Source organism: Tyto alba, unplaced genomic scaffold (genome assembly GCF_018691265.1).
Source record: "Tyto alba isolate M040663 unplaced genomic scaffold, T.alba_DEE_v4.0 Super-Scaffold_22, whole genome shotgun sequence".
Taxonomy (NCBI): domain Eukaryota; kingdom Metazoa; phylum Chordata; class Aves; order Strigiformes; family Tytonidae; genus Tyto; species Tyto alba.
Genome location: NW_024881296.1, coordinates 38,340,781 through 38,368,433, shown reverse-complemented (window position 1 = coordinate 38,368,433; position 27,653 = coordinate 38,340,781). Strand labels below are relative to the sequence as shown.

At 42.1% G+C, this 27,653-nt stretch overlaps 3 protein-coding genes across 3 annotated transcripts; 2 read left to right on the top strand and 1 right to left on the bottom strand.

Moving 5' to 3' along the window:
• Positions 1-668: 668 nt before the first annotated feature.
• On the top strand, positions 669-2,529 carry LOC104358366 (calcium homeostasis modulator protein 6; the record flags this gene model as incomplete). Its single annotated transcript, XM_042796149.1, has 1 exon — positions 669-2,529. A coding segment is annotated over one exon (423 nt), but the record flags the coding sequence as incomplete, so codon positions are not given.
• A 3,122-nt stretch (positions 2,530-5,651) lies between these two features.
• On the bottom strand, positions 5,652-27,653 carry TRAPPC3L (trafficking protein particle complex subunit 3L). The gene is made up of 5 exons (XM_032992852.2): positions 27,464-27,653; positions 24,219-24,316; positions 21,224-21,323; positions 7,288-7,473; positions 5,652-6,240 (listed from the first exon to the last, which is right to left on the bottom strand). The coding sequence occupies exons 1-5, from the start codon at positions 27,503-27,505 to the stop codon at positions 6,121-6,123; spliced, it is 546 nt and encodes a 181-aa protein (XP_032848743.2). The 5' UTR covers positions 27,506-27,653; the 3' UTR covers positions 5,652-6,120.
• On the top strand, positions 8,152-11,803 carry CALHM5 (calcium homeostasis modulator family member 5). The gene is given in 3 exon segments (XM_032992851.2): positions 8,152-8,479; positions 8,482-8,779; positions 11,710-11,803. Coding segments are annotated over 3 exon segments (552 nt in total). The 5' UTR covers positions 8,152-8,232; the 3' UTR covers positions 11,717-11,803.

The window sequence follows — 27,653 nt, the reverse complement described above, 5'->3', positions numbered from 1 at the left end:
TGTGAGATCTGTGCCTGGAGCTTCCAGCTAACTACCACCGGGTGCTGGAGGGACCAGCATCTACTAGGACACCCACTTTAGGTGGGGCCTCTGAGATTTTATTTAGGGATGTTAAAATCATGTCTATAACAAGAATGAATCGCCATATTCCGTAGTCAAATCCATGTCCCGCCTACAAAACATACAGGACGCGATTTTTCCTGTGCCATGTGACAATTGGCTATTTTTAGCAGACTCAGACATCAGGGAGAGGAGGTGCTTTCCAAGAGCAGATAAAACGGAGTCAGCAGGAGGTCCAGTTCATGGTACCAGAGGTGGACAGGGTAATTCCACACCCTCTGCACCGTAAAACTGACCACCTCTGCAGAAACTACTGGTCAGTATATCGCCTTTGAAGGTAAGAAAGCTGGATATAACAGAGGAAAGAACTTTACCTTCTCTTTTTTTTTTTGGTATTCATCCTCAATCCAGCGAGCTCAGCTCAGGGGTTCAGAAGCTCCGTCAGGCTGGCTGAATTGGGTGCATGAGATCCTCTCTTTCCACAGCGAGCAGACTGTTACAGGCACTCCAGGGCATCTTTGCTTTCAATTTCCACGTCTGCTTCAATGATAAATTCTATACTCCCACATATGACCACGCAAAACCGCCGTTAACCCATCTATCTCTTTTCCAAGCTGATAGGATGGTCCCTGATAGCCAGCATCATGACTGTGGCACTGATTTCAACACGTGTCAGCCGCTGCTGCTCCCCGGTTAGCTATCTTCAGCTCAAGTTCTGGAAAATTTACTTGGAAAAGGATCAGGAGCTCTTTGAGATCAAGGCTAAAGAGCATGCAACCAAGCTGGCAGAAAAAAACACAAATTGCTCTTTTGAGGCCACTGACCCAGCGCCGTTTCAGACTCCCAGCAATGAAGACTGGAAGAAGATTTCATTCTTGTATACCTTCAGTTCACAAGAGCAGTATTACGGCACGATACACAAGTACATCAACACAAACAGAGGCAAAAGCACCAAATTTGGGGAAGGAGAGCAGAATCCCCCAGGTTTAGGATTTGTGGATGAAGTAAACGCAAGTGAATCAGGGTTTTAATGAAGCAAATCCTTTGCAACACTGGCGGTCTTTTAACCTTACTGATATAAGAAGAGTCTTATTCTGTGCTCTTATTGGAATCTATGGGAATTGTATGTAAAAGCTGATAATTGTAACCCTCAGCAGATTTCTTTTTAAATACACTTTATTACTTTTGCTTAAGTACGTTTAAATAAATAAACACATCTGTCATGATGGGAGTTTTTGAATGTTGTTGTTCATTAAGAAGAGCCACACGTGTAAAATAATCAGCATCCACGAAGATGTCAGCATGTACTACATCAAATTATTACCAAATATCTTAAGGGCTTTTGGCAGCTAGGGTGACAACACCAAACCTTTGTACCTGGTAGTACCAAAGAGACAAAAAGGAATGGAGGTTTTGATCGTAAATTCAGCTTAGTTTATTAGCTCTCACTTGACTTTATTTTCTGTCAATTAGTTTCTCAAGGCAAGAATCATATCCTTTAAAATCTGGGAAGCAATTAGCATTTTGGACCTGCCTGTGCATAACAAAGGAGTCCATCAGAACAACTTCAGCTGCTTATCAGTTTGAATAGATAAGCAAAAAGATTCTAGCCACTTTACCCTATCTACTCAGCAGCTTTGAGTAATAACAGTGAAACCAAAAACCTTCATAGTGGTGAATTTTCTCTACCACTGCTTGATCTTGATCACCTCTTGCAGCAGGTCTTCTTAATTAGCTCTACAGCTCATTTCCTGTAATTGTAAAGCTCTTTGATGGGAAAAAAATAGATAATTGAATGCTGCAGGGAAAACACACCAACAATAAACTTCATGGGTTTATTCCATTCATATATTTTTTTTCCTGAAAAAAATACATAATTATTATGGGGTTTTTTTTAATATATAATATTACATATAGGGTTTTGGCCCTGGCATAAGTACCTAAGCTACACCTGGATGTCCCTGCCCAATACACCATTTAACTCGATCCAGAATGGGTTCTAAGTGCAAATTATCATGTCTTGAAGGGTTAGGCTTATGCATAACATGGAAGTATAGGTGAAGCTTATATTGACAAACATTTATAACACAGCTACGTACTTAAGGACCTTATAAATCCACGATCCATATTATCAAATAATAATGTTCTTATCAAAGAACATCTAATGATAAGAAACAAAAATACCAGTTTTGTACAAAGAATGATAAAGTTTAGTTTTTCTCTGAAAAGCCTGTTTTTACAGATCATTTTAGAGAGGTGAGTCAAATTGTTTGGTCCAGGTTGTCCTTTCAGTCCTCCCAGAAACCTTCCCTTTCTAGACAGTAAATTCTAACTTGGAAACTATTCAGACAGACAGAGAGGAATCCCACGAGGTTCTTTGTTACAGTAATTTTCCATGAAAGAAGGAAGGGAAGAGCCTATTTTAACTATCTGAATATAACTAGCTTGGAAGCTTCATTCTTATTATAAACTGAAAATATAACATGTAAAGGGAAAATAGGATTTAATTCTGAATGTAGAAAACAATTTTAGGAAACATTTGTTTTGTCACAGAGTCACTGGCTTTCTCTGCTCTCTTACTTTCAAGAAACTTGATAATAGAGTAACAATTGTTCAATTTGTTACTTGTGCCTCCAGGAAGTATGGTTCAGTTAAAAACGTCCCATTTTACCTTTCATATTGAAGAGCACGTTTGTTCATTGACGTGTAGAGAAAGATAAATCTACTCTGAAATGTTGTAAATGGGAAGGAAACAATGTCTTGGCCCCACCGCGATCAGTGCCAAAACATTCCTTGATGCAGTGGGGCCAGGCTTTACCTTAGAGATATAATAAAATACTTCAGGATAGACTGAAAGCCTCCAGGAACAAGCCATGCCTTATTTCATTTCCTGATGAGAAGCTGCAGTGAAAACACACTCAGAATTCACGTTAATCCTCTCAGATGCATCGGGGTGGGCTTTTGCTGCTTCCCACTCACGGTCACAGCTGCCAGGGTCTCATCGTCAAAGCTTCCTCAGCTTTCCAGGGAAGATACAGACCTGGCACTTCTGATTAAAATCAGTGAGCAAAGGCTTCCAAGGGGGCTGCAATGCATAGCTTCAAGTGTGCTGGCAATGGTGGCGGTCTGTTTTTCACAGCTGATGTGACTTTTGGGGGAAGGAGAAAAATTTGTCTACCTCTAAGGATAGAAGCAGTTGTTTATATATTGTTTTTGTACGCGGTCATGTTTGAACTTTGATTTTTCCTCATCTTTATGCAGCACTCATATCTTCTGCCTGTAGTTACATTTATAAGGAAAGAAATCTCAAAGAGAAGCTTCCGCACACTTGTGAGTGCTCCATTAATCACCTTCAAAAGGCCTACACTAAAACAAAACACTGAGGAACACATCTGTGACTACGCTACCAAGTGAGACAAGCAAAAAACTGTATGTGCATAGGGTACTTAATGTCAGCAACTAGCGGTAACAGAGTGTGGGTCACTGTTTTTCTATGGTTTATTACTATTTTTCTAGCTGGGGGTCCCTGTTTTTCTATGGTTTATTACTATTTTTCTAGCTGGCATTTACTTATTCCGTCTTTAGAATACAATAGACGAGGTGATCCAGCGTAGGAAGAAAATACAAAAAAACACTAACAGCAAACCGTGCGCATGGGGCATGTCTGCCCAGCACTGAGCCGAGCCAAGAGGAACGATTGCTGCACGGCCAGACGCACAGCGGGATGCGGCATGAGTACGAATTAGCACCCAGCCCAGTCTGGCAAACTCATGTCACCTCTTGGCTTGACCTCAAATATGCGCTGCCTTGAGTGGCTCAGGCATTTCTGCTATAAATTCACTCGCGCAGTGGAAATTTATCCTTCAAAACTTACCATGTCCAAGCAGAAGTAGAGAATTCCTCGGGCTGTTTGTTCTGAAATACTGAAATCTAGAGAAACAGCTTTGACGTCCTACAAGGAACACCACTGCAATGTTTGGCGCTGAAGGAAGGGGAGGAAGCCTTGGCCACACCAAAGCCAGTGTGGCAAGACTGCAAAGGCCCCAGGATGACGCTAATGGTCCTTGCCTTAAAAATGTAATATTCTTCAGGCAGAAACTCTTTAACAGGCCCTGAATACACAGGAGTGAGCCTACATGTCACTGCAGCGTCCTGACTGATGCTTTTTAGCTGGTGCAGACCTCAACAGAAAATGTCACCGTAGGTGTGTGCACATCTGCATGCAAGTCTAATGCAACAGAGCTTTAAGTAAGAGAATTGTATTTTACAAAACAAAGACAGTATAGATTATTCACTTTCATGATAATTATAAAAAGAGGCCAATATTTGGCTGGTAGGATGTTGCTGGAAAAAGGAAAAATGGCCATTGCCTTGTAAAAAACCTTCCTGTGGTCAGCTAAAGTCACCACGTGCCCATCCCAGCCAGCCGGGCATAGCTGAGGGCTCCTGTACAGGCAGTGAAATTAGGCAAATTCCACAAGAGTTTTCAGCCCTGATCAAAAAAAAAAAAAAACAAAAAACACAACCAAACAAAAAAAAAACAAAAACAAAAACAAACAAAAAAAAACAACAACAAACAAACAAAAAAAAAAAAAACAATCAAAAAAAAACCAACCAAAACTAACCAAACAAAAAAAACCCAAACAAAACAAAACAACAAAAAAACAAACGTAGGGATATTTGTTACTCGTTGTAACACGTTGATACATGCTGTAAGTCGTTATTGGTAGCAGGTAACAGCACGTTCAGCTGAGCCCAAGGCTGGGTAATGAATAGCTTAGGTTTTTGTTCTGTACAAAAATTGTTCTCTTAAAGCTCCATTCCACTACGCCACCACTGTACGACACTGTTAAGACAAAGGGAGAAAGATTATTGTGAGGATTATAAAGATCTGGCGGGGATGAACCCCGCTGTCCCCGAGGTAAGAGCTGCCCCTCACTTCGCAGGATTAAGAGATAAAGAGACTGAGGGAAAAATAGGATATTAGGGTACGAATCACAGCGATAAAATCAGAGATAATTCTGGGTCTTCACTGAATTGAATTGAGGGGTCGTATTTCGGGTTAAAACAAGCACTTTGGTGAGAAGAAGGTGAGCTGGCTCTGTGGGCTAGGGTACTGTGCAAGGACTTGGGGTTTAGTCCAAGCCTTACCCAGACATCTTGCGTGACGCAGGACAACATTAAACCTTTCCTATAACTCGGGTCTCCGCGAGGCTGCTATTTCTCTACTTCCCAGTCACGTTGTGGTAACAAGTCCACTGCCAAGGGGAAGATGATCAACAGCAGGCGATGAAGGGCCGGCTAAGACCAGACACGACGACCAGCAAACCAGCTGCGCGGCAATCTGAATTTTTATTCCCGTTTCCTTGGGCGAGTACAGATCCAGGGTGACTGCTGGCGCGAGGGATGCCCGTGGCTTGGAGCAACGCGAGCGCGGGGCTGAAAAAGACGTGCCAGCGAAACCGCACGGAGCGGTAACGGACCAAACCGGCCCCTGCCGCCCAGGGGAGCTGCGTCCCTCCCCGTTCCCAAAGGGAGCAGGACGCCCGGCGTGGGGAAGCGACGGATGGCAAGGCGTTAGGCAGCCAAAAAAAAAAAAAAAAAAAAAAAGCACCTGCAGACAGCACTCACAGCGGATTGATTCATTATCCCTGACCGCAAGCGGTCGGGGAAATCAAGCGCCTCTTCGCAACCGTGCTTTGAAACATCATCAACAAACAAAATGGGAAAAGGTGGTCACGTTTAGCTGAAAAAAGTGGGCGTCCAAATAAATATTTTGCCTCCAGCGCGCACTAAATGCTGAGATAAAACTTCCATTGAGCTCAAGAGCGTGGTCATGCGAGAAGGAAGGTCTTCTATGCTGATTGATATCTGTGTCACGACAATTAACGCTGCTCTCCCCCTGCTCTGCCCCCCCTGTTTGCTGCCCAGCTCTCCGGCCCTTTCAACTGTGTGACTGGTGCAGCTGGCTCAGCGAAGCCGTTTTCACTCTGCATGTCTTCTCCAGAAACAAAAGGCGCAAAATATTCCTCAGCCAGGGGTTTTTTCCCAATATTTCTTTCACTTATTTCTTTTGTGCTTTCCGTCTTCAGCCTTCCTTAAAAATGTGATTCCTATTTCTGTCACAGCATCACCCTTCAGCCTGTCCTGGAGGAAGGTAACTTCTGCTGCTAAGTGAACCTATGAAGAATCGGGTCTCATCAGTTAAGCAAAGAAATGCCCGGTTGTCCCCCCTCCTCCCGTACAATGAGCTTTTACTCTCTCTTACCACAAGGGGACCCTCTTTCTCAGGTTTCATAAGAAACAGATTTCTCGATTGTTTTAAAATATCTTTCCCAACTAAGTTAATAAAAAGGAAGTTTATACACACTGGAATTTGTATATTACAGTACCCTTCATTCCAGTGCTTTGCTTTCTTCCAATAACCTAAATTGTCTACTTGATGATTTTGTGATCACAAGATTTCCTGGTCACGTACTAATACTTATGACATAACAGTTTTGTTAATTAGTCTTATATCAGATACTATATTTCTGAGCCTGACATAGATATATAATACTTGTACAGATTTTGTTTTATTGAGACATAAGATATATGACAAATTAGATATTGGCAGAAACATAAAGCAGCCCAACAATTTATCTTCCAAAAAATGCCACAGAAGCTCTACAACTAAGTGACTTTCAAATGATGCCCTTTGTTTATTCTTTTGCAAGAGTCTTAAATTTAAGAACAAAGTTTGGAATGCCATCCGAGACACCCCTGGTGCTTTGGTTTTAACATTATACTCATCCACACTCTGTTCTCCCTTTCAGCAGGTGCTGGGGTAACCTGGGAGTATCTTTACACGTTAGGAAGGAATCAGGGATGGCTATTACCAGTTACACCTATGCAGGAAAATGAGACAGGCTCAAGGAGCAGCAGGGTCGCCCAGCTTGCCCCCCCTGGCTCTCCCCAGTAGGTGTTAGCTGCCTGCCCAGTCCCACCAGGCTTTTGCACCCGAGTCAGCCGCTGAAGAGCTGAGCAGGGACGGGGTGGAGGTGAGCCAACCCGGGTTGCTCCTCTACCTCAGGATCCAGGATCACTCTGGCCCTCTCACATTTAGATATAGACATCGAATCTTCAACACCACTGAATTTCCTTCATTCATCTGAGCAAGCGGCTTTGTTTCCCTGCGCCTCTGCATGTTAACAAAGAATGGAGCAAACCGATTGTGCGCTTCCTTACCATTTCCAAGGCCCCTCGAATCACCCCACAGAGGAGGTTACAGTAGCAAAGGGACGCTCGTTCTGGTGGCAGCTCCTCCACGAAGTCCACTAGTGGGTTTTTGTCCAGGATTAAGGAGAATTCATTTCCTGCAGCACTACTGCAGCTCACCCTAGGGGTGACCCCAAGGTACATCTTGAAAGCAACCTGCAAAAGGATGAAAATTTACTGCTTGAATCTGTTGTTTGCAACCCAGAGGTGAGACTTTAGGATACCGCATTCTGTAGACCAGCTTTACCCCGGGAAAACAAGGGGAAGGGCCAGACAGGCTAGAAATCAAATTAAGATTTGTTCCTTCTGTGATCAGCTTAAGCCAGAGACGCAAATCTGGAGGTATTTAATACTCCAGGGAAGTGCAGTAGAAAGCTGTTTATTCCGTCTTTGATGTTCCTACATTTACAACCCCGTACAAAGTGGTTTTTCTGTTACCACTCATCTGCTTTCAGCGATGTCACACTCCCCTGGGACCGTTATGTTAGTTCCTTCACTACACCGCCAGCAGCTTTGATGAGCGCAGCCCAAGATCTCCCGCAACTGGCGGGTGCGCGTCTTCACTCTGATCTCCATCGGCAGCCACAAAAACAAAACAAAAAAAAAACCAAAACAACCACCCACCAAGAAGACTGCCAAGACTGCAGATTTATTTGATTCTGTGAAGCGCTGCTGGCTTTCCTTCTACCACCAGTGAACGTTGCTGCACATGTGCAAGATGTGCTTTGCTCGCGGAGGGGACCCCCGTGAGCGAGTTTCCCCAGGCAGCGACACCACGGCGTTATCCGGCCAGCGCGTAGGCAGGCAGGCTTGCAGAGGGCTCCTCTTCCTCTGGAGAGGTCCCAATCCCCTGCTAAACCCTTACAGACTGCTACGACGAAAGGCAGAGTGTCTGGATTTTTGCCTCCTTAGTGAATGTCAAACGTGGATGGTTTCCAAACAGCGTTGGCATTCTTCATGAACCAGAAAGCCGCGATAGGTTACGGTTTCATGGCGCTGCCGACAACGGGAGGCGAACGTGTGTTTTCTCTTGTTGCTTTCAGATGCCCCTACAGCCATGAAAACTTCATGTACGGTTTGGTATTTCTCTTATTCCCAGCTTTTGTTTTGCTAATTATTGGATATTTCTTGACTGGCAAGATCTGGAAACTCTTCAGAGGCTGCCGGCTGAATCCCTGAAAAATATTCCCCAGAGGGAACATTGCCATTTCTTTTATATCTTTGGACAAATCACTTTAAATGCTTTGGTAGACCCAGAGATGTGGCTTTCTGTGTCTTTGCTCAATGGGACTTTTTATGAATGTGCCACGAGTGGCTTGAAAAATCCTTCATACTTACATGCAGTTTGCCACAACAAATCTACCAAGTGTTTTGAAGAGCTACACAAGGTAATCTGTGACAAAAGCTCCATGCCCTTTCCAGAAAGTGATGAACTGAAACGAACTCTTCAAGCAAGTCCCAGGTAAGAAAAACAGATAAGGCAGTTTGCACTGCCACTGTGATTTATTTGTGGAAGATCGTGATGTCAGATGATAAGGCAAAACCATTGGTTTCAAATAAACAAAGTTTTGGCATGATGCAGCCTTGCAAAATACAATCAATCCATCTTTAATTCGGTTTGAGCTGTGCCATACTTTGTGGGGGGCCCCACCGGTGGCAGGATCAATAAGATCAGATAATTTAAAGCTTTCTTCCTGAATGAAGATTGCTCTAAGGAGAAGAGAACAACTGGATTGTTTAGGAGGCTGAATTAATAGATGTCACCCCATTAAAGGGGTCTGTCCTATTAAAGAATCCATACCATGCTCTCTTATTTTATACCATCATGATAACTGTAATGAAATCTTAGGTCACAAACAGTAGAAAAAATATTGGAGAATAAGACAGATCTGTGACTGCTTACATAATATGTTTCTGTTTGTTTTCCTCATGTTCATGCTGCTAGATGAGAGCATGTTTTTGTCCTACTTGGAAGAAGGAAGCAACACTAAAATAAAGCAAGCAGAACATGCAAAGCTGAGATTGCATTACGTTTTACTATATAAATGTGATACAGTTTTTCTCACTGCCTCGTAAGGTAAATAAATTCAGAGACAAAAAATCAAAACAAAGGGAAAAAAAAAAAAAAAAAAAAAAAAAACAGGCTACAGAAAATGATGGAAATATGATTGTCAGCAGGAAGGAAAAATACTCTGTGGAGCCAGCAATTTTTTGTCAGACAATTGTATCCATCTGGAACCATTTCCTCCCCAAGAGTTGGTTTTATTTTCAAATCCTTATGCAAATAGAACTGGAATGCAGACAAAGCTTGCACTCCAGACAAAGCAATTTATCTGAGAGTTTTAGAAGAAAACAACATAGTGCTTAAGACTTTAAGTTGTACGTATAGGAAATACTGTGTGTAGGAAATACTGTGTGTATAGGAAAGATCAGGGACTCAGTGTATAGCATGAGAATAGACGGGTTCATTCTCCAAGCTGTAAGAAAGTGAAAAGCTGCTAAAAAGAGCAGTTTCTCAAAGACCCATAGAAATTGTCAGTCAGTACAAAGTGACTGGAAAAATAAAAGACAGCAAAGCTATTCTTCCATACCAGCCCATAAGAATAATTGTCAAGCTTCTCTGTTTCACATATTCCCCCGAGGAAACTTTCTATATTCTCTCAGATAAATACAGATTTTTACTGGCAATTATTTTTTTAACATCAGTGCAAGAGTTCACATGAGAAAGGTTACAGCTTTCTATATCATCACCACTAAAGCATGGGATATTAGCTGCAGTTCATATAGGTCTCTGAAACCTAAAAGATTTGTTCCACACTGGAATTTGTTCCACTGTTTGAAAACAGGTGGGTTGTTTTTTTTTTTTAAATGTTACACATTGCAGTGCAGTAGGTGGGTAAAACCATTGGCTAGGCCAGTGGCACCAGGCATGACAAAATTGTGTTCACACCTCTGCTCTCCTTAGAGGAGAACATCCCACAGTAACAATTTCAAGCACATTTTTCCACCCTCAGCTCTTGCTCTAATCCTGGAAGTAGCTCTTTTAAAATGTTCTTAGCATAATTTTGTCAAACTCTGAGGTTGCTACAAAAAAAAGTTGAGTGATGCTGGAAAAGCATATTTCAGCAAAAACAAAGTTCTCTGAAGATACAGCAACTATTTCTAATCAGTGTGTAGATGAAGTGGGCTCTATTCCAGTGCCAACACAGACCTGACAATGCACACACTATTTTTTCTTTCTCGTGCACTCTTCTCCCAGCATTCTCACAGGACTGGGCAAGGAGGTAATTTTTAAACCAGTTTTGGCATAAAAACGATTTCCTACTACAAAGGGCTGATTCATCAAAGTTAAGAAAAGTTCACAAGAATAATATAGATTTCAGTGAATCTCTTGGTAAAAGAACTGGGGAATGCTTTTTAAATTCCAGATGATCTTTTATGTTCCTGATAGGTAATTGATGCCACTGGTTTCGGGTTTTTGTTTTTTGTTTTTTTTTTTTTAATTAAAAAGGAGTCTGAACACAACACATCTTAAAATGGTCACAGTTTAAAAGGTGGATTGATCTGGGACAAAAGTTACTTGCCCTTTTTGGCTTTGGTTTGTCACAATTCAGAATTGTGTCTTAATCCTAAATCTTGCTGGGTAATTTTATTTAATGCTTTCGGGAGATAGAAAGCCATTTATCATCTTGCGATGTTGATATTTTATTCTCCCTTTGCACTTTTTCCTTTGTGTGACAGACTTCGGTGAGCCAGTCCAAGGCACTACATGCCAGGGGGGTTATAGTTTTGCAATAAAGTCTCACCAATATCCTCTCTAAATTACTCAGACACTACTCCTGCTCTCAGGTCCACTCTGTTTTCTGTATAGCTCTATTCAGTCATAACATTACTTGATTGATCATTTAGACCTCCCATAGATTTTTCTTCATACAGAGTCTTGTAGTTGAGGTTTGATTCAAGATCATCTGTCCCTGAACCTGCCATTGCCGTTGTGTTGGACATGACTCTTCAGCTGTTGTTATCGGAGCTCCCTTTGTTGTAAAATAGGATGGGGAGGCAGCCAGATTCTAGTATAAGCCAACTTTTCTCGAGCGTTTTATCTTCCACTATAGAAATCAACCAGCTTTTGACATCTTCCTGAGGAAAAGACATCGAAACGAATGCTACTGAGAAGCCTCAATCTTGACACCTTCTGCTTCCCTTCGGTCCCCATATGGTCACCCCCATTAACACTAATGCCAGGCACTGGATGCAAACTGGGATGAGATGCCCACAGTAGAGTCCCAAGAGGAGCAGCAGGCTTGCTGTACAAAGTCAGACAGTCTTGATCTAAGTAGCATTTTCACTTGGGCCTTTTTAACCTGCAACTCATCTCTTTGGTTCTCCCAGATTTTAGGCTGGTGTGTGATTAGCTACCACAGCTCTTGTCTCCCTGCCAACCGCTCGCTGCGCCAGCTGCCAGCCAAAAGCCAGCCACCTTCAGCTGCAGTCCTGGAGGGTGTACGCAGAGAAGGAGAATGAGCAACTGGAGAAGATTTTCCAGACGTATGCCACCAAGCTGAACGAGCAAAATCTGAACTGCTTTTTTGAGACCACGGAGCCAGAAGCAATTTCCTTGCCGACTTTTCAGTCATGGGAAGCTGCTTCCCAGCTCTCTTCTTTCAGCAGTAACAAACAGCATTATAGCACAATTCACAGGCTAGTTGAAGAAGGCCAGAAAGAAATCAACAGGCAAAAAGAGATAGTTCTGGGCTTATGATCTGTCCTTCCTGGGAGGGAAATACCATAGGTCAGATATATTTTCAGCTTTTTAATACCCTGCTAATATAGCATACTTTTAGCTGGTTTCATCTCTATGTTTTTTCACAATGGCCTCCTTCTTCATCACGTTCTCTCCCAGTTACAAACTTGCTCCAAAAGGGTGGAATGAAACTATTTCCCTACATCAGTGAAAAGGCTGCAGTCCTCCATGGCAGCCAGGGTTCATGTTCTATTAATGCTTCTGGCTCTGTATCAAGAGCTGACAGCAAACAGAGATGAATAATGACTTCTACAAGAGAGTTTTAACAATACCCTACGTAGAAGGCGCTATAGTGTGCTCATCCTATGTAAATCAAGAGACTATCATAAAGTAACACCATTTAAAAGGTGTGAATACAGTAATAGAATATGTGTGTGGCTTTCCGACAGTCCACAAAAAGTAAAGGTTTTGCTTCCGGGTCATTTCCAAGCCATTTGCATCGTTTTGAGTCACCAGTGGTCACCCGAGGTATCTCAGCGTCTTGGCACTCCTGTGGCACCTAGAACACCACAGCTGCTCACAGTGACCAGCCCTGGTGTCTAGTCCCTGCGGCATCTGCCTGGGACATGGGGCAGTGACCTCCACTGACAGTGAGGTGCCAGGTAATTTTTTAGACAGACCTTACAACCAAAGTGTAGGATACTAAGAACTTGAAATTACCAAATGGTTCGGCGCTTTTGTGCTTTCGTTAAAAAATAACAGGCTGTTTTGAAACATAATCAGCTGCTTTTAGTGCTTTGTTACAATAATGAAAATGCAGCAGTGATATTTTGCCTCCATAACGTACTTAGTATTACCTTCTCCAAGTGACAAGTTCATTTTGTATGAGTATAAAGCTCTTGTTTTGAGTGGGTTTCGAGCACTGGGTGCATCCTGCAGAGTTATGTAACATTTTACTGGACCTGCTGTCATTGTATGGCAGAGGGCCTGGAAGGAAATTCCACATTTTAAGACAATATTTTTGCAGCAGGCTGATTTTCATTTTTCTGAGTATCTTAGGAAACTTGTCTGCAGCAAGAGGAACCAGAAGGGAGCACAGGTAAGACGACTGCACAATCGCTGATAAATGAATTTCACCCCAGAGCCCTATGCTTTACCTCACCCACTTGGAATTCACCACGCGGCTCTCACACAGAGAGCCCAGAGTCTTTGCAAACACGATATAAACTGAAGAACAAAATTTCTGCCAATTTTCTTTCCCTGGAGTGACTGGGCAGGCTTTTATGCAGCATTTTACTGCCAGTCTCCCTGAGTCTGTGAAGAATCATATTTCTGCTCTGCTTGAATCAGGCTCTTCTCAATAAACCAGGGTACTCTTCCCAGCTGTTCTCATAGTCACTGTGCTTCCTCCGCGGAAAAAAAAAAAAAAATCGATATGTATTTACAGACCATTAGTCTTCTTTAAAATAAAATTCAAAATTCAAGAGCTAATTCTATCTGCTTAGAATTCTCTCTGTGTGTTTTGAAGAACTTGTGGTCTTTGAGCGAATGTTTTAAAGTTTTTAATCCCAGCTAACCCACTCTGCAGCAGACTTAGAACATGTTACATGCCTAAATGTACCTGCTGCAGCTGAAAGCACAGAGGCAACACTACCAAAATGAAAGTCACAACAGCAGGCATGTCTGACACCATGTCCGGCACATACACATTTTTCTCCCCAGGCTCCTCCCCGGGTATAACAACTATCTAATTTGAGGGTACATGCCCCTTCCCATTTGTCTGCTTTTCTCTTTTTTTTATGAGAGATGCCCCAACATCATCTGCTCAGACCCATCTTACCTTGTCTCTGCCTGCAAGGGGAAAGGAGACACCACCTAACAAGATGTCCCACTGCCTGGGCCAAACTTCCCTTCCCTAAGCCATCTTTCCACCTCCTTCCTCACTGGTATCATAGAAAACCAGAGCAAGTAGGGCTGCAAGGGGGAGGACACTAAGTAGGTTAATAAGCTGATCAAGGAATATGGGAAACAGGTGGGTTGATGTAAGGATGAGGTCTCCACTGTGACATAAGAGCTGGGACACAGAGGCAAGAGCATAGTTGGTAGAGGGAGAGGTGGGAGGACAGAAGGTTCCCACTTTGGGCTTTTAGCACTGTCCTGGGTTTGAGTGAGTGGTAGAGTTTTTTGGTAGCAGGGGAGGGGACTGTAGGGGTGGCCCCCTGGGAGAAGCTTCTCGAAGATCGCCCAGCTCCAAGTTGGCCCCACCTCTGTTTGGAAACTGAGCCCATCGGCTGCGCCTCTGCGATAACGTATTTAAGAAGGGACGTGGTGAGGAGCAGTGGGACTTGTGAGGAGGAGTTGCTGCAGCTGCATGAACAGCAAGGTCAGTGGAGGAACGGAGGAAGAAAGGAGGGGGGAGGTGTGCTGGAGCAGAGACCCCCCTGTATCCTGTGGTGAGACGGCAGGGCGGCCCCCCCCTGCCACCCATGGAGATCTACGGTGGAGCAGACATTGATTTATGGCCTGTGGCTTCTGCTTGGTATAATCAAGGTTCTGTGCCCGAAGAAGGCCGGGGCCTCATGGGAAAAGGCAGCCCCGCTGCTGTAATTCAGTGCTGGGAGGATTGCAGCATGCGGGGGAGTCCCACGCCGGAGCAGCTCGGGAAGGGCTGCAGCCGTGGGAGGGAATCCAGTCGGAGGAAGTTGGTGACCCACGATGGAGTAGTGTAAGGAAATGCTGCGGCCCGTGGGAGGGACTCATGTCAGAGAAAGTTTGTGGAGGACTGTCTGCTGTGAGAGGGGACCACAATGGAGCAGGGGGAACAAGTTCCAGAAACTCCCCCCACTGAAGATAAAAGAAGCGGCAGCACTGACTGCACCCCCCATTCCCTGCCCCTGCGCCACTGGGGGAGGAGGTAGAGATATCGGGAGCAGAGCTGAGCCCGGGAAGAAGGTAGGAGTGGGGGGGAAGGTGTTCTCAAGATGTGGCAATGCTTCTCATTGTCCTACTCTGTTACGTGTTGTTAGTGTCTGTAATAAATGTATGTTCTTTTTTTCTTCCCCTAACGAGTCTGCCTTTTGCTCGTGACCATAAAGGAGGATTTTTTCCCCATCCCAGTCCTATCTCAAACCCCAAGCCTGGATCTCTGTCCCTTCTCATTGCCAGAAGAGAAGGGAAAGTGTCTGCATGGTGGTTGGCTGCCAACCAGGTTCAACCCACGACAGGCACCCTCTTTTTCCTAGAGGAGAAAGCTCACAGTTCTGAACCTGAGTAGCCAGGACCATCTGAAAGAGGAGCGCTTCCCGACCTGACCTTCTCCTTTACTATGGAGGGGCAAAACCAAAGTGCATTCTTCTCTCTTCATCCTCATCCTGCCTCGTGCTCACAGGTTACTCATGTTGAGAGTGTCTCCACCTCCAACAGCAGCTGCCAAACACTCGGTGCTGCAGCCTGTGCCTGGTAGGAGCCTGTCTCCCACTGACCCTCGTTCCCACGGCTGTGTTACTCTAACTGTGTTGTCTTACCAAAATGCCTGTGACTTAATGCAGTTGCCATCTGGATGCTGGAATACTTCTATAAAAACAGACAAAATAAAAGCCATATGTTTTCAACTGAAGTCTGGTTTTGGCAAATTTAACCCTGTCCTTCAAGCATCTATCTCAAAAGTTGGTTTGTATCAACATTGTCCCTGAATTAAAGTTCAGTAGCTACCATGGCAGCTCAGAAAACTATCGTGGATGCTATCCAAAACAAACTGGGGCAAGAAAAGCCCAACAACAAAACAAACAAAACCCAACAACAATAACAAAAAACACACACAAAAAAAAACCTACAACCAACCAAGCAAACAAAAAATCCCAAACCCACAGCAGAATCAATATTTTCTCTTGGAAAATATATATTTTGCATTAATTCTGATGTACATCAAAATATGAGTGAACAAATAAATACGAAGTTTCTGTTCAATTCTCTGTGCTTTGTCACTCAACTTGTTATTTCTTCTCTGTGCAAAGCCAGTTTTCTCATTTAAATTCTCTTTAACTTTTCTGCTACACATCTGCTGCTCTGTCAAACTTCACGTCTTTGTTACAAGAACAAAAGCTGGTTAACTGTGCTAGATCCTCATATGCTTTCAGTTTGGTTTCAGCTGTACTTTGCATTCCGGTATGATGAATTTGTCCAAATTCTATGGTTAAAATTTTCTGTGTAGAAGAGAACTTGAATGGAAACTATGCAAAACAAGTAGCTGGTTTGCAATAGAGCGTCAAATTAAGGCAAAATTGCAAAGCTATAAAGTGAAAATTGTAAAAAAAAGTCTCAGAAGAAAAAATAATTTAAGTACATACATAAATAATTCCATTAATAGATATGAACATTTTTTTTTTAAACCAGGCTATGACTAGACAGAAATTCCTTTAAAACTACTATACACAGCTTCTCAGAGGGTAAAACAAAGGTCTTTTCAGTCTTTCTTTGTGACTCCAAAAGACAGGGAAGTAAAACAAATGAGTGGTTTTGAAAGTTGCATCTATAAATCTGTCTCATTTCTATCTATATGAAATGGAAGAAAAAAGAATATCTACTTAGACATGTACATAGGCTCACCATCAAAATGACACCCATATAAAGCAAAATCTCTCTTTTGAAAATGTTACTTGCAACTCTATGGGATTATATACTGTCAAATAAGAAAACTATGCAGTCAGAATTAAAAATTTACCTCTACTCTTTTTCAAAGTGTCAATCAGCATCTCATCTCTCTCATGCAGCAAGAATAAAATTCATTAACATTTTGATGGCACTCAAATACAGTCTAGAATTCCTGGAATATTGAGGAGGCCATATTTAGGAGGAACTTATCAGTCCCGTTATATACTGCTGGAGACTTTTCACTACAAAACATTGTATGCATAAATAATGTTGCAAAGACAATGCAGACTGTTAAAGAAATTGAAAGCATGATTTCAGATGACATAATAACAAGATTAATGAAGGACCAGAATTGATCTGCTTAGAAGGGGAAAGGCAGCCAAAATAACACTTTTGCTAGCATACTTTTCATTCTTAGTACTTTTTCAGAGTCAGTTTTTGGGAGGAACAAGATGCTTTAAAGGTCTTGCCATCTGTTGCTGATGCCATGTACTCACAAACTTTCCTCTTTACAGTGCAGCACTTAATTTTTCAGTTTACTGTATACCACTTAGCAAAGCAACCTGCTGTATTTCCCCCCTCACTGTTGAGATTTCAAAAGCAACACTGACCAGCTTCGTAAATTCTGTCAGACTTTCAAACTGGCCATGTGTCAATATATACGAACCTTGTGTGGCAGGACCTCCCATGGGAGGGGGAATCACACCTCTTGCCCTACAACTCCGGGCTGGGGGGGGGAGTGACACGGTTGGATCACCCCGGCCTTGGGGGTCCCCAAGGGCCTCTCTGCAAGCAGCTGCAGAGATATGTGTTTGCTGCATTCATGGGCTACTGAACTTCCACCATAAAGCCCACCTCTCCAGCCACTTCTTTCCGCCTAGGGATACAGCCTTAGGCACAGCACCGAATTCACAGGGCTATGGAGCCTGTGAGCTCACTGTGGACCAGAGGGCATGGCCCGGCTGCCCCCCACCTGCAGCACACACAGACACCTCCTGGGGCATGGTGACTCTGAGCTGTAGAAGGTAACATAGTCCTAGGATTAGATCTAAAACCAGAAACTGGTTTTTTGCACCCCTTTTGATCACATCAATGATGCTAGAGGTCTCACGAGAAAGGAATTAAAGTAAAAAACTTGATTTTGTAGGATTATAGAGCAAAATTATCACTCTCATTTCAAAAGCAATCCTCAGTAATACCCAGATCCAAATTCTGAATCCAGACTTGGACGTTACTTCTTCAGCTGAGCTTTGTTCTTAATACAATTCCTCAACTGGTTTCAGTTTTCTTATCCCAATTTGCCAGTGAGCAGAACACCTACTTTTACACAGCCTGTTTTATCTTTTTTTTTTATTCTATCCTAACCGTAACTATGCAGAGTCACAGCACCAACACAAGAAGTCAGCGAGCACCGCAGGATCTCAGTGTAGAAGGGCTCACTTTGGCCTATCACCAAAATTTGCTGGCCCTTCTCCAGTCCAATATAAACTAGCAGTAAATCTCAGGCTTTGCAGTCTGAACAAGTGGTAGAAGTTTTAAGCTCTCAGTCACTGCCTTAGGTGCACTTTTCCTCCAGTATTTATTTCTTAATACGGCAAGCTGGCTTTGTACTCTTCATTTTATTTTTTTTTTCCTTTGCTTCATCTCTTTCCATTTCCACAGGGAATACCCACAGCCTAATTTTGCAGACTTCTCCTTTGCTTTCCAAAGAACTGCGAGATAATAGCTGTGTTGACAGTAAGTTTGGCTCTAACTACTAGGACTACTTAACTGCCTTAATTACTTTAACTTTGAACTGGTTTTACTCTGCAGACCCATCCTCAAACAGATTTCTACCTCAGAAGAGTAAGTGCAGTTAAGTATTTAAGCACTTCCTCCTTGCTAAGAACGTTATTGCCGAAGACAGAAAGAGATCATGTAAACAGGTGTGTAATTCTGAACTGATAACTTTAATAGCGTATTTGCAATTACTTGCTGAGTCATTTTACATATGCCTTGTTGGGATGTGCCTCAGACAAATGTGCCGCGAGACTATTTAAAAAACGTTTTGCCAAAGAAATGTGAAAACGTTTTCCATATCACACTTTGCCTCAGAAGGTTATACTCCTACTACAGAACTCCTCTTTTAGTTTGCTAAAAATAGCCTTTTCAAGAGACCGTGTGCTTTAAAGTTTGTTCTGATCTTTCCAAGGAATTTTATTTCTCTCAGTAAGTCTCTTTTGAACTACAGCTTGCAAAGAAATAGTGTCTTTTTCCTTACTTTGATGGTTAACTTCTCACCGTATTTTGTTGCTGAATCCCCTGTACTTATGCATGATGGTTCAGCTGTACTGAAGCATTTGTAAATAAGGGAACCATGAGGAATAAGACCCAGAAAACCAGATATCTGGCATATATGTGAAAATTCAGAGCAAATAAAGTACAAATACCACCCGAAGAAGAACACAAAAGTGATTTTGCAGCCTGGTATAATTCTTTTAACAAGACAGTGTATTTTAACACGGTGACTGAAATGCTGCTTGTCTCACGGTTTTCATTCAGCTGCCCTCACCATCTCCAACGGATCCCCTACCCTAGCTCAGCTCCTCCAAAGGAGGAGCTTTGTTATACATTATCCTGATTCGAGACTCCAAAAAATACACCAGACTCCAGGAAGAACTTTAGTTTCCACTCTTTTATAAGCTAATGGCATCTGACTAGGTTTTTCGTCATGTCACCTGCTTCTGCTTTAAACTTTGGCAGACCATGGTGCGTGGGGGGGGGGGGGGGGGGGGTTGTGCTGATGTGCACTTTATGTCCCTACCAGCACCAGCGAAGGCAGAGGTCCTTTCCCTCCATCTGAGGCAGTTCCTCTGTGACAAGTTTTGGAACGATAACAGAACTCCCATCCTTCCATTTCAGTCAGACTTATCATAAGTATTTCTGACGTGGCTAATGTGAGCAGGACCACACATCGCCCGATAACACCCGCGTACACTGGGAACCAAGAGACTCCTGTGTGACCAGCACACCCTGCTGCCTCAGTCCACCGCGTAGAAAGCCCACTGATTCCCAATTTGGCAGTCAGTTAAACATAATGCTCACACTTAGCTGATGCTGCTGGTAATTCTCAAGCAATCAAAAAGTCTGCCAGACATACTCTTGTCTCCTCAAATGAGCCAATGGAAATGAATCTCAGTTCAATTAACTGATACCCTGATCTCTCCTCTTAAAACAAACGACTACCTAGCAAACAGTTCTTTGTTCTAAAGCGTGATTCATCTTTGCCAGATTGAAAGGCCAGGCATATCTTCACTGGCAACACTTCACAGCTGAAAATCATAAAGGATAAAAGGGATCATTCACCATGACCTGAGCAGGTGTTAGTCTGAGCTAACTCAGTATCCATGGACCATCGCCTCCTCACAGTGACTCAGCAGACTAAAGGGGCTGGATGTCCTACGGATTTCTTTTTGAGCTTCCCCAGGAAATCTGACTTGCCCATGGGGGCAAAACCACGTCTTTAGAAACCTGTGTATTGACACTGAATTTCCTCCTAGATCTTTCTTCTCTGACGGTAGTGTGAAAAACTAGTCAATAAAAGGGAAATTTCCATCAAAGAAGGCAAAAGTACCCACTGTTTTTATTATTAGATTGGTGGGTAGTGAGGAAAATGTCCCTCTCATTTTCCTTTCTTATAGTTCTTCTCTGCTACCACAGAGTCTTCCTTTTGCAGAATATCCTGCAGCTTATTAATATTACCATTTTAAGGTTAAGATCTGTATGAGATGGTTAAGGCTTATGATCCCAGAAAAAGGAAAAAAAAGGGAGGGAGTATAAGATTTGAAGTTTGTTAAAACTGAATCAGTTTTTGTTGTTTGCTGCATTCTCTGGCAAGAGTAGAAGAAATCATCTTAAGCTGCAGCAAACAAAAAGAAACTTTTAAATTCCTCTAATGGAAGATCACCTCATACGCTACTAGAAGTAGCAGAATTTTAATTTCAGCTTAGCAACTGACTTTAAGGTCCATTTAGGTCAGGGGTTGACAGCCTATCATAGGTAGTAACCCATTTCGTGTTCTCTGTCCTCAACTCAGATATAGAACTAATACCCATGTGAACAAATTCTGTGGTTCTGACAACCTTTTGTGGTAAACTTACCACTGCGTGTTTATCAAGACCACCCACAAATTTCTTATCTCACTAAATATCACATTTTTTGTGTTCTGTTGAATGTTGTGGGCTTTTTTTCCCCAGCCTGACGTAGCAGTGTGCTACAGAGGTAGAACCTGATGTCTCCTCTCAAGGTCAACCTCTGTGAGCTACTAGTTGATAGGAAGTTGTTGATAAAAGAAAAGGCTGCATTTCAGACAATGGGAGCACGGGTGACTGTGGAGATGAGTGGGTTTTGATAAGACAATTGTGATGTAGCAGAAAATGTAGGTAACAGTTCTGGAGCAAACTGGTTAGGGAGGAGGGAAGAGCTAAGACCAGTGAAGCTGATGAAGCTCTAGAGAACGTAAATCCTATTTACCTGTGCAATCATCTCTGCGGTTTCAGAATAACTGCGGCACTTCTTCACAGCTGAACGAGCTAAAAAATCATCAATCAGCCTTACACCAATGCTGTATCCCCTAAGGAGAAAACCAAGAAAGTTAACATTCAAAATGGGGAACTTCTTTCCACCTACCATCTCCCTCACCTGTCTCTCGTGCTTTCTCAGCAGAACAGCTGTATGTTCCTAAATGAATGGCTTTGAGGACAACAGGTTTTGCTGGTCTAGATTATTTTTTCTACCACATTTTGCAGCACAGTGGGATTGCTGTTCATGTAGTCATTTAAGGAATCATAATCCTTTAAGCATGATAACTCCTAGCAAGGATGATATGAATGTTGTTTATATGCACACTGCCTATACATACACTTACATTTACACACATGAATAAATATTAGATGTTAGATATATGAGTTTAACATATGAATAATATACAAATAATACACCTGATTAATACTACCTTGTCACTAAAAATAGGATAGGGCAACATAGCACAGGATTTTCTCCATTCCTCTCTGATGCTGAGAGTTCCTCTCACACAGTCTCTGCCAAAGAGAAGGAAGCAACTGCCCCTTCCCATCACAGCATTCACCTCTGGGCTGGTACGGAGTCCAGCAAATCACGGGCACCCTCATTGCAGCATTCAGGTGCCAGGAAAACCCACAGGCAATGGACTCACACCCGATCTCTTTCGCTTTATCCTATTACGTCTTCACCTCATTTTTCGTTCTTCCTCCACAATTCCCTCTTTGACTTTTTTCTAACCTGTTATCTCCCTTCATCTACTAGTTGCAGAAAGAATCCAAAAGTTGCTAGTTAATGTGCAGTTTCGGTACAATACCACCTTCCTTTTATATTTAAAACACTACAATTTCAGAGAAATTAAATAAAAAAGAATGGAAGCTAATGGAATTTTTTATAAAATAAATATTTACTCCTAGCTCTCACACATTAACGAAGGTCAGTAATTACACAGTGTGCAAAATAGCTATGCCTCCAAGCATTTTTTGAAAAGGGAAAGAGATTGACACAGATGTTATCAAAGAATGTGAACTTAATTCAGAAATGTTGTTAGGGAATTTTTTTGTTTCCATTTATGTGGATGTTGGCAGTCCCTGCTTGTTTGTCAGAAGCACTACACCCTCAGTGAAGCAGCCTGAACTCGATGGAGCTTCTTACTGATTTTGTACCACGTCTTTGTCAAGAAGCCAAAAACTGATCTGATGTCTGATGTGATGACAAGACCAAAAAGTAGTTTTGGCAACATGAAGTTTAAAATTGCAGTATGTCATGCATCAAAAAACAATGAAATATTTATTTATTGCCTAAGTATCAATATCAGTAATGTTGCTACATATGTCATCAGCAGTTAGCAAGGTATTTATTAGTGATGCACATGACTATTTAGATCCTTTTCAACTTTTATGCCTTAAATTTGCAAAGTCAAATGAATAATAAGTCGACAAGCAGCTATTTGGCAACGGTACAGTGACAAACACCATTCTCACTACGGATTATATATGTACATAGATATAGAGAGAGACCTAAGAATACTGTTCTTAGCTGTCACATGTCTGCTAATCTCTAAAGTTTCTTCCTCAAGCTGAGCTGTTTTCATTTTCACAGAGGTAAAGTTGGCCATACTGCTTTAATGAAACCTATTGCTATTTTATCAAGTCTTTATCAAGAGAAAACCAAAAAGCTTTTATAAAAACAGCTATAATAATAAAACCACAAGAAGCAAAATGTCTCCACATCTTCCAAAACTACCCCCCAGTAATTTCTACCATGGCATCAGAAAGAAGTCTGTATACTTTTTCATGTGTGAGTTTCATCAGAGCTGAATGAGGGATTAATATCAAATAAATGTCCAAGGCGTGTCCCTTCCTTGGCAGTGAATACATTATTTTTGGTTTTTTTCCAATCAATGATATTTTTATTCATTTCCATCGATAAGTATTGGACTATGGCTTGTTTGCAAGCTTTCAGATTAATCGCAAAGTGGCTACTTTACTGTCCACTGTGATTGTTGTAAACCCATTTTTCATGTCTGTTTTGCCTGAAAACACAAGCCTTGCTCTTCTGCTGAAGATCTCAGTGTATCTTCTTGTTAACTAGCACAAAAGTAGTTTCTTGCTGATTTTCCGTGATATTATTATTTTTACTGTGACAACGCCTAGGAATCTCGGTGAGGATGGCAGGATCCTCTAAATACAGGAGCTTCATTTTCCAGAGAGGTTCTCCATGTAAAAATCAGTTCCTCACTGACCATCTGTGCTATCTCACTCATTGCTGTAGGGGCTTTCAAAGGCAAGAGGCGCGGCTGCCCCTACCCGGGACGGGGGAAGAGAGCCACCCCACTGGGGACAATTCAGAGCACCCACGTCAGACACCTGAATTACACCCTCGGCGAAGGTGACTGACTGCCAAAGGGGTCTGCCTCTTGACTGAGTCACCCAAACCAATCCCTACAACCTGGAGTTGTGACTACTTAACTGCCCAGGTCACAAAACCACAGTGTCACTTAGACAAGGGGGAGCCACGGGAAGGCCACGGAAATGCACGTTGACTAGAAAAAACCCGTGAGAAAGAAAAAGATTGTCTAGTCTGAAATAACATGGGTATGAAGAAATAGAAGAGGAGAGTCAGCATGGAAGTTGAAAACGAATACCCGGAAATAGGAGACAAAATTTAGAAGTTTATGTTGTTAATTATCTTAACAAAGGACCAACAAGGAACAAGTGTAAGCTGTCAAAACAACCCTGACACTTTTCTTCTGAGAATTCAAAAGCTGATTGTTGATCTTCATTCACAAATTAGTGTTATTTCTGTTGACAGAATATTGAACCTTATCCCCGTGATCTCTCTAATTCTAGACAGTGCTGGCACTTATGATGGACATAAAGCTGAAAGGCAACATACAGGTGGACAAATAGCATTATCGATAAAGTTGATCATTTAAAGCAGTACTTACATTCTATCTAAACAGGTATTGACATCTTCATCGTTTTCATAGTCCTCGCACAGCTGGGCTACCAAAGCCCCATACGTCAGTACAAAAAGTTCTCTGCTCTGCCAGAAAAAGTGGGAACAGAACATGAAGCGAAATAGAATCAAACTTTTTCACGCTTTTGAGCTGCTACTGTAGAAAAGTGAGCAAAAATAACATTTACATTAAACGAGAAACTTTTGTCCATGGATGTGTAATCACTGAAATCCACAATTCAAATGTGACAGGGTCTGACTTGGTCATCACCTGAGTCCCTGTGCAGGTATTTTTCTTGTCAGAAATACCATTTCTTGGGATAGAGCTACTTATATCAGGTGCATTCTTGCATCCTGTAGCAGTGCATATGTATGTTGGATTGATAAATGCTGTCAAATGCCATCTAGGATTAATGACAAGTGTTTAGTTGCAGGAAGAATAATTGAGGCAATGATCTATTAGTCCTTTTATAATAGGAACAACAGCGTATACACTGAAATTCCAGTTCCTTCACAAAGGTATGGATGATCTGATTCAGATCATCACCTGCTTTCCTCCCCCCACGCCCCCCCAAAAAAAAGTAGATTAAAAAAGATTAGCTCAGAATAATGGAAAAAATACTGTAATTTAGCACAAGTGTAAAGAATAACAAGCAAAGTAGAAAAGAATCAGCCACACTGACATTTCCCCTTCTTTATCAGACTTTACAAGTCACTGAATCGCTCTCAATATCAACTCTCCAGATGCCTGGACAATCTCACTGTGATGTTATTTCTGTATCTTAATACAGAGGACGTGGTCGATATGGCTCCACTGCACGGGCAAGATGAAGGGGATGGGTGAAGATGGGCAGCAAGGAGCACGGAGAGCAACAGAAGAAGTCAGAGGTGTATCCCTGCACAGATCCTGTCACAAGTACTAGTGTGGGATCTTCAGCTGTGCACCAGCCTGGAGGAAGGATTTCTTCCATCCCTGCCCTGCCAGATCAACCCCGTGGCTCCGCAGAATTGACTGTATTTAGCAGGAGTAGCAGCGGGTCTTTAGGGGAGAGACTCTCATTAAACCTCTTGGACAGGAATTAATTAAAGGAAGTACCACTGGCCTGTGGCCCGTGGGCAGGCTAAAGATGTTTTCTGTTTATAGCCTGTGGAAAAATAACAGTGAAAAATACCAATGAAAACAATAAAACAAATCACACAAGGAAAGGAAGGCTGGCTTAGTGGCAGGACTTCTTCCTGCTCCCATTGCATCAAAAGCTTGGAGTTTAATCAATGGAGTTTAATCATTTTAACAAGTCACTGCTCAAAAGTACGGAACTATTTCCTAAACTCACCTTGATGGTAACTCCTGTTTACAGTAATATTGCACACTGATAAGTTCTCATTAACAATTTTTTAATGGAGTAAATGGATGTCATACAGGTTCTGTATTGTTCTAGTCTCAGCAAAAAGTCTGTGTTGTAATAAGACAAATACTTTAGAGAAACTTAAGCATGCTATACCAACATAATTATATTTATCAGCCACTCTTGAAATCAGTTGGAGTACTTTTTTCCATAAACTTATGTATATTAACTTTAATTATATTATAGTCTCCTTTTTTTTCAGTGCAGATCCCCTTTTCAGATATGGGCAAGACATTGTCCTAAAGCTTTCTGGAACTTCTCCACCGCCCCACTTCCTAACAAAAACCACCATTAACCATCCAGACATCCCTTAAGGCTCCAAGTGCCTGAAGAAAGACTTGTGTGGAATTGAACCATCTAAATAAAGAACAGAGCTCTCATTGTGTTTCATTTAATGACTATCTAACCACAGAGGCACCTAAACTTACCTAGCATTTCTATCTTTGACCATAAATCTCTCTAAGCACTTAGACCTCTGCTTCTGAACAGACCCCAGTCTCAGAAACTTTGTGCCCATCTTTCCTAAGCCTGTTCAGAATCTCAGCACTAGGGATAAAGTTAAAAAATGCAGTTAAGTGCCCAGGGAGTGGGACAGTCACTTTGTTTTTGTTATCAGTCTTCTACAGTTGTCTATGTTCTCTCTTCCTTAATAGCAACTTCCGCTCTCTTCAGTTTGTTATACATATGTACACATAGATACCTGTGTCATAATTATACTTTTAGATGCAAGCATATTCTCCTCAAGACACAACATTACTTTTGAGGTTTTTAAACCACTATGGCCTTATTTTCACATTATGGCACTTTGTTTTTTTGGACTTGTCATAAAATATCCCTGAACAGTTAGAAATTTTCAATCACAGATCGAGATTCTGAGGAAACTTGCTATCTGAATTTTTCGTATTCAGACATACCACTGCCAGAGAACAAGAAGGAGAATAAATGGTACCTTTAATGGCACAAAATACTGCTTTTTGTGACCACGCAGTTTAAGAAGGCCTTTTGAGAAAATCTTGCATGCAGTATATTTAAAACAGTTGCTGGAGCTTCATGAGAATTTTAACATGAAGTGCAGAAAAGGAAGAAAGATATGGTCTATATAACTTCTACTTGATAGAACTCTGCACTATCTGATCAATGGTCAAAGCCAACATTTAAAGACAAGGGTAACAGTTTTACTGTCGTTCCCCCAAGAATCAGATTTTGGCCTTAAAGCCAGATGTTGAGATTCTGTGATGGTGCACTCCCTGTGCATCCAAAAACTGCAACATTAGGAGGATGAAGAAGGACGCCTGCTCATGCAGCAGAACCCCCAAAAGAAGACATAGTCCATGAGGCAGGGGGAACACGGGGGTACCAGGTATGCTGCAATCCCAAATAAACCATCTCTTCCTGTGACTGTTCATGAGGTAAAGATGTGACCGGTGCACGCCTTTCCTCCAAAACAAGAAGGGAGTTTTGGCATCAAGGATTCATGCTGAGGGCAGGACTGTCTGAAAATCATTGAATGTCATAGGCAAGGTAGATGGAGAGATATGAAGGCTCCTAGAGCAAATCTCAGTATTACTGCTCAGAGACTCCAGGTCCTATGGACAGGCTTTTTCATGTCTCTGCTTAATAGCTGGCAGCTTGTTGGCAGCTTACAAGGGGGTCCCACTGTCGCCATAAATGCTGCCAGGGCCTCTGCTCTCACGCTGGCAGACTCATTCCCATCCTTTCAGTACTTTGAGGCTATTCAAAAATATGACTGTATAAACCACATCAATACAATAATAGCTTATTCTTACTCCATGCACGATTCTAATTGCACATTACAAAAATGTCTTACTATTTTGTGGTTCTCCTGCTTTCTTCCTGGCGGGTGAGACATGTTGCTTGTGTCACACCTGACGTGCTTGATTGTCAGTTTATGTCTTCTCTTCCTCAAGCAGCATAGTTTTCTCTCAATCACTGTGTTTCCTCCTTCCCTTCTCTAAAGTTTTCTCCTTTCTGCTCTTCTGCCGTTTGCATGAGCTGTG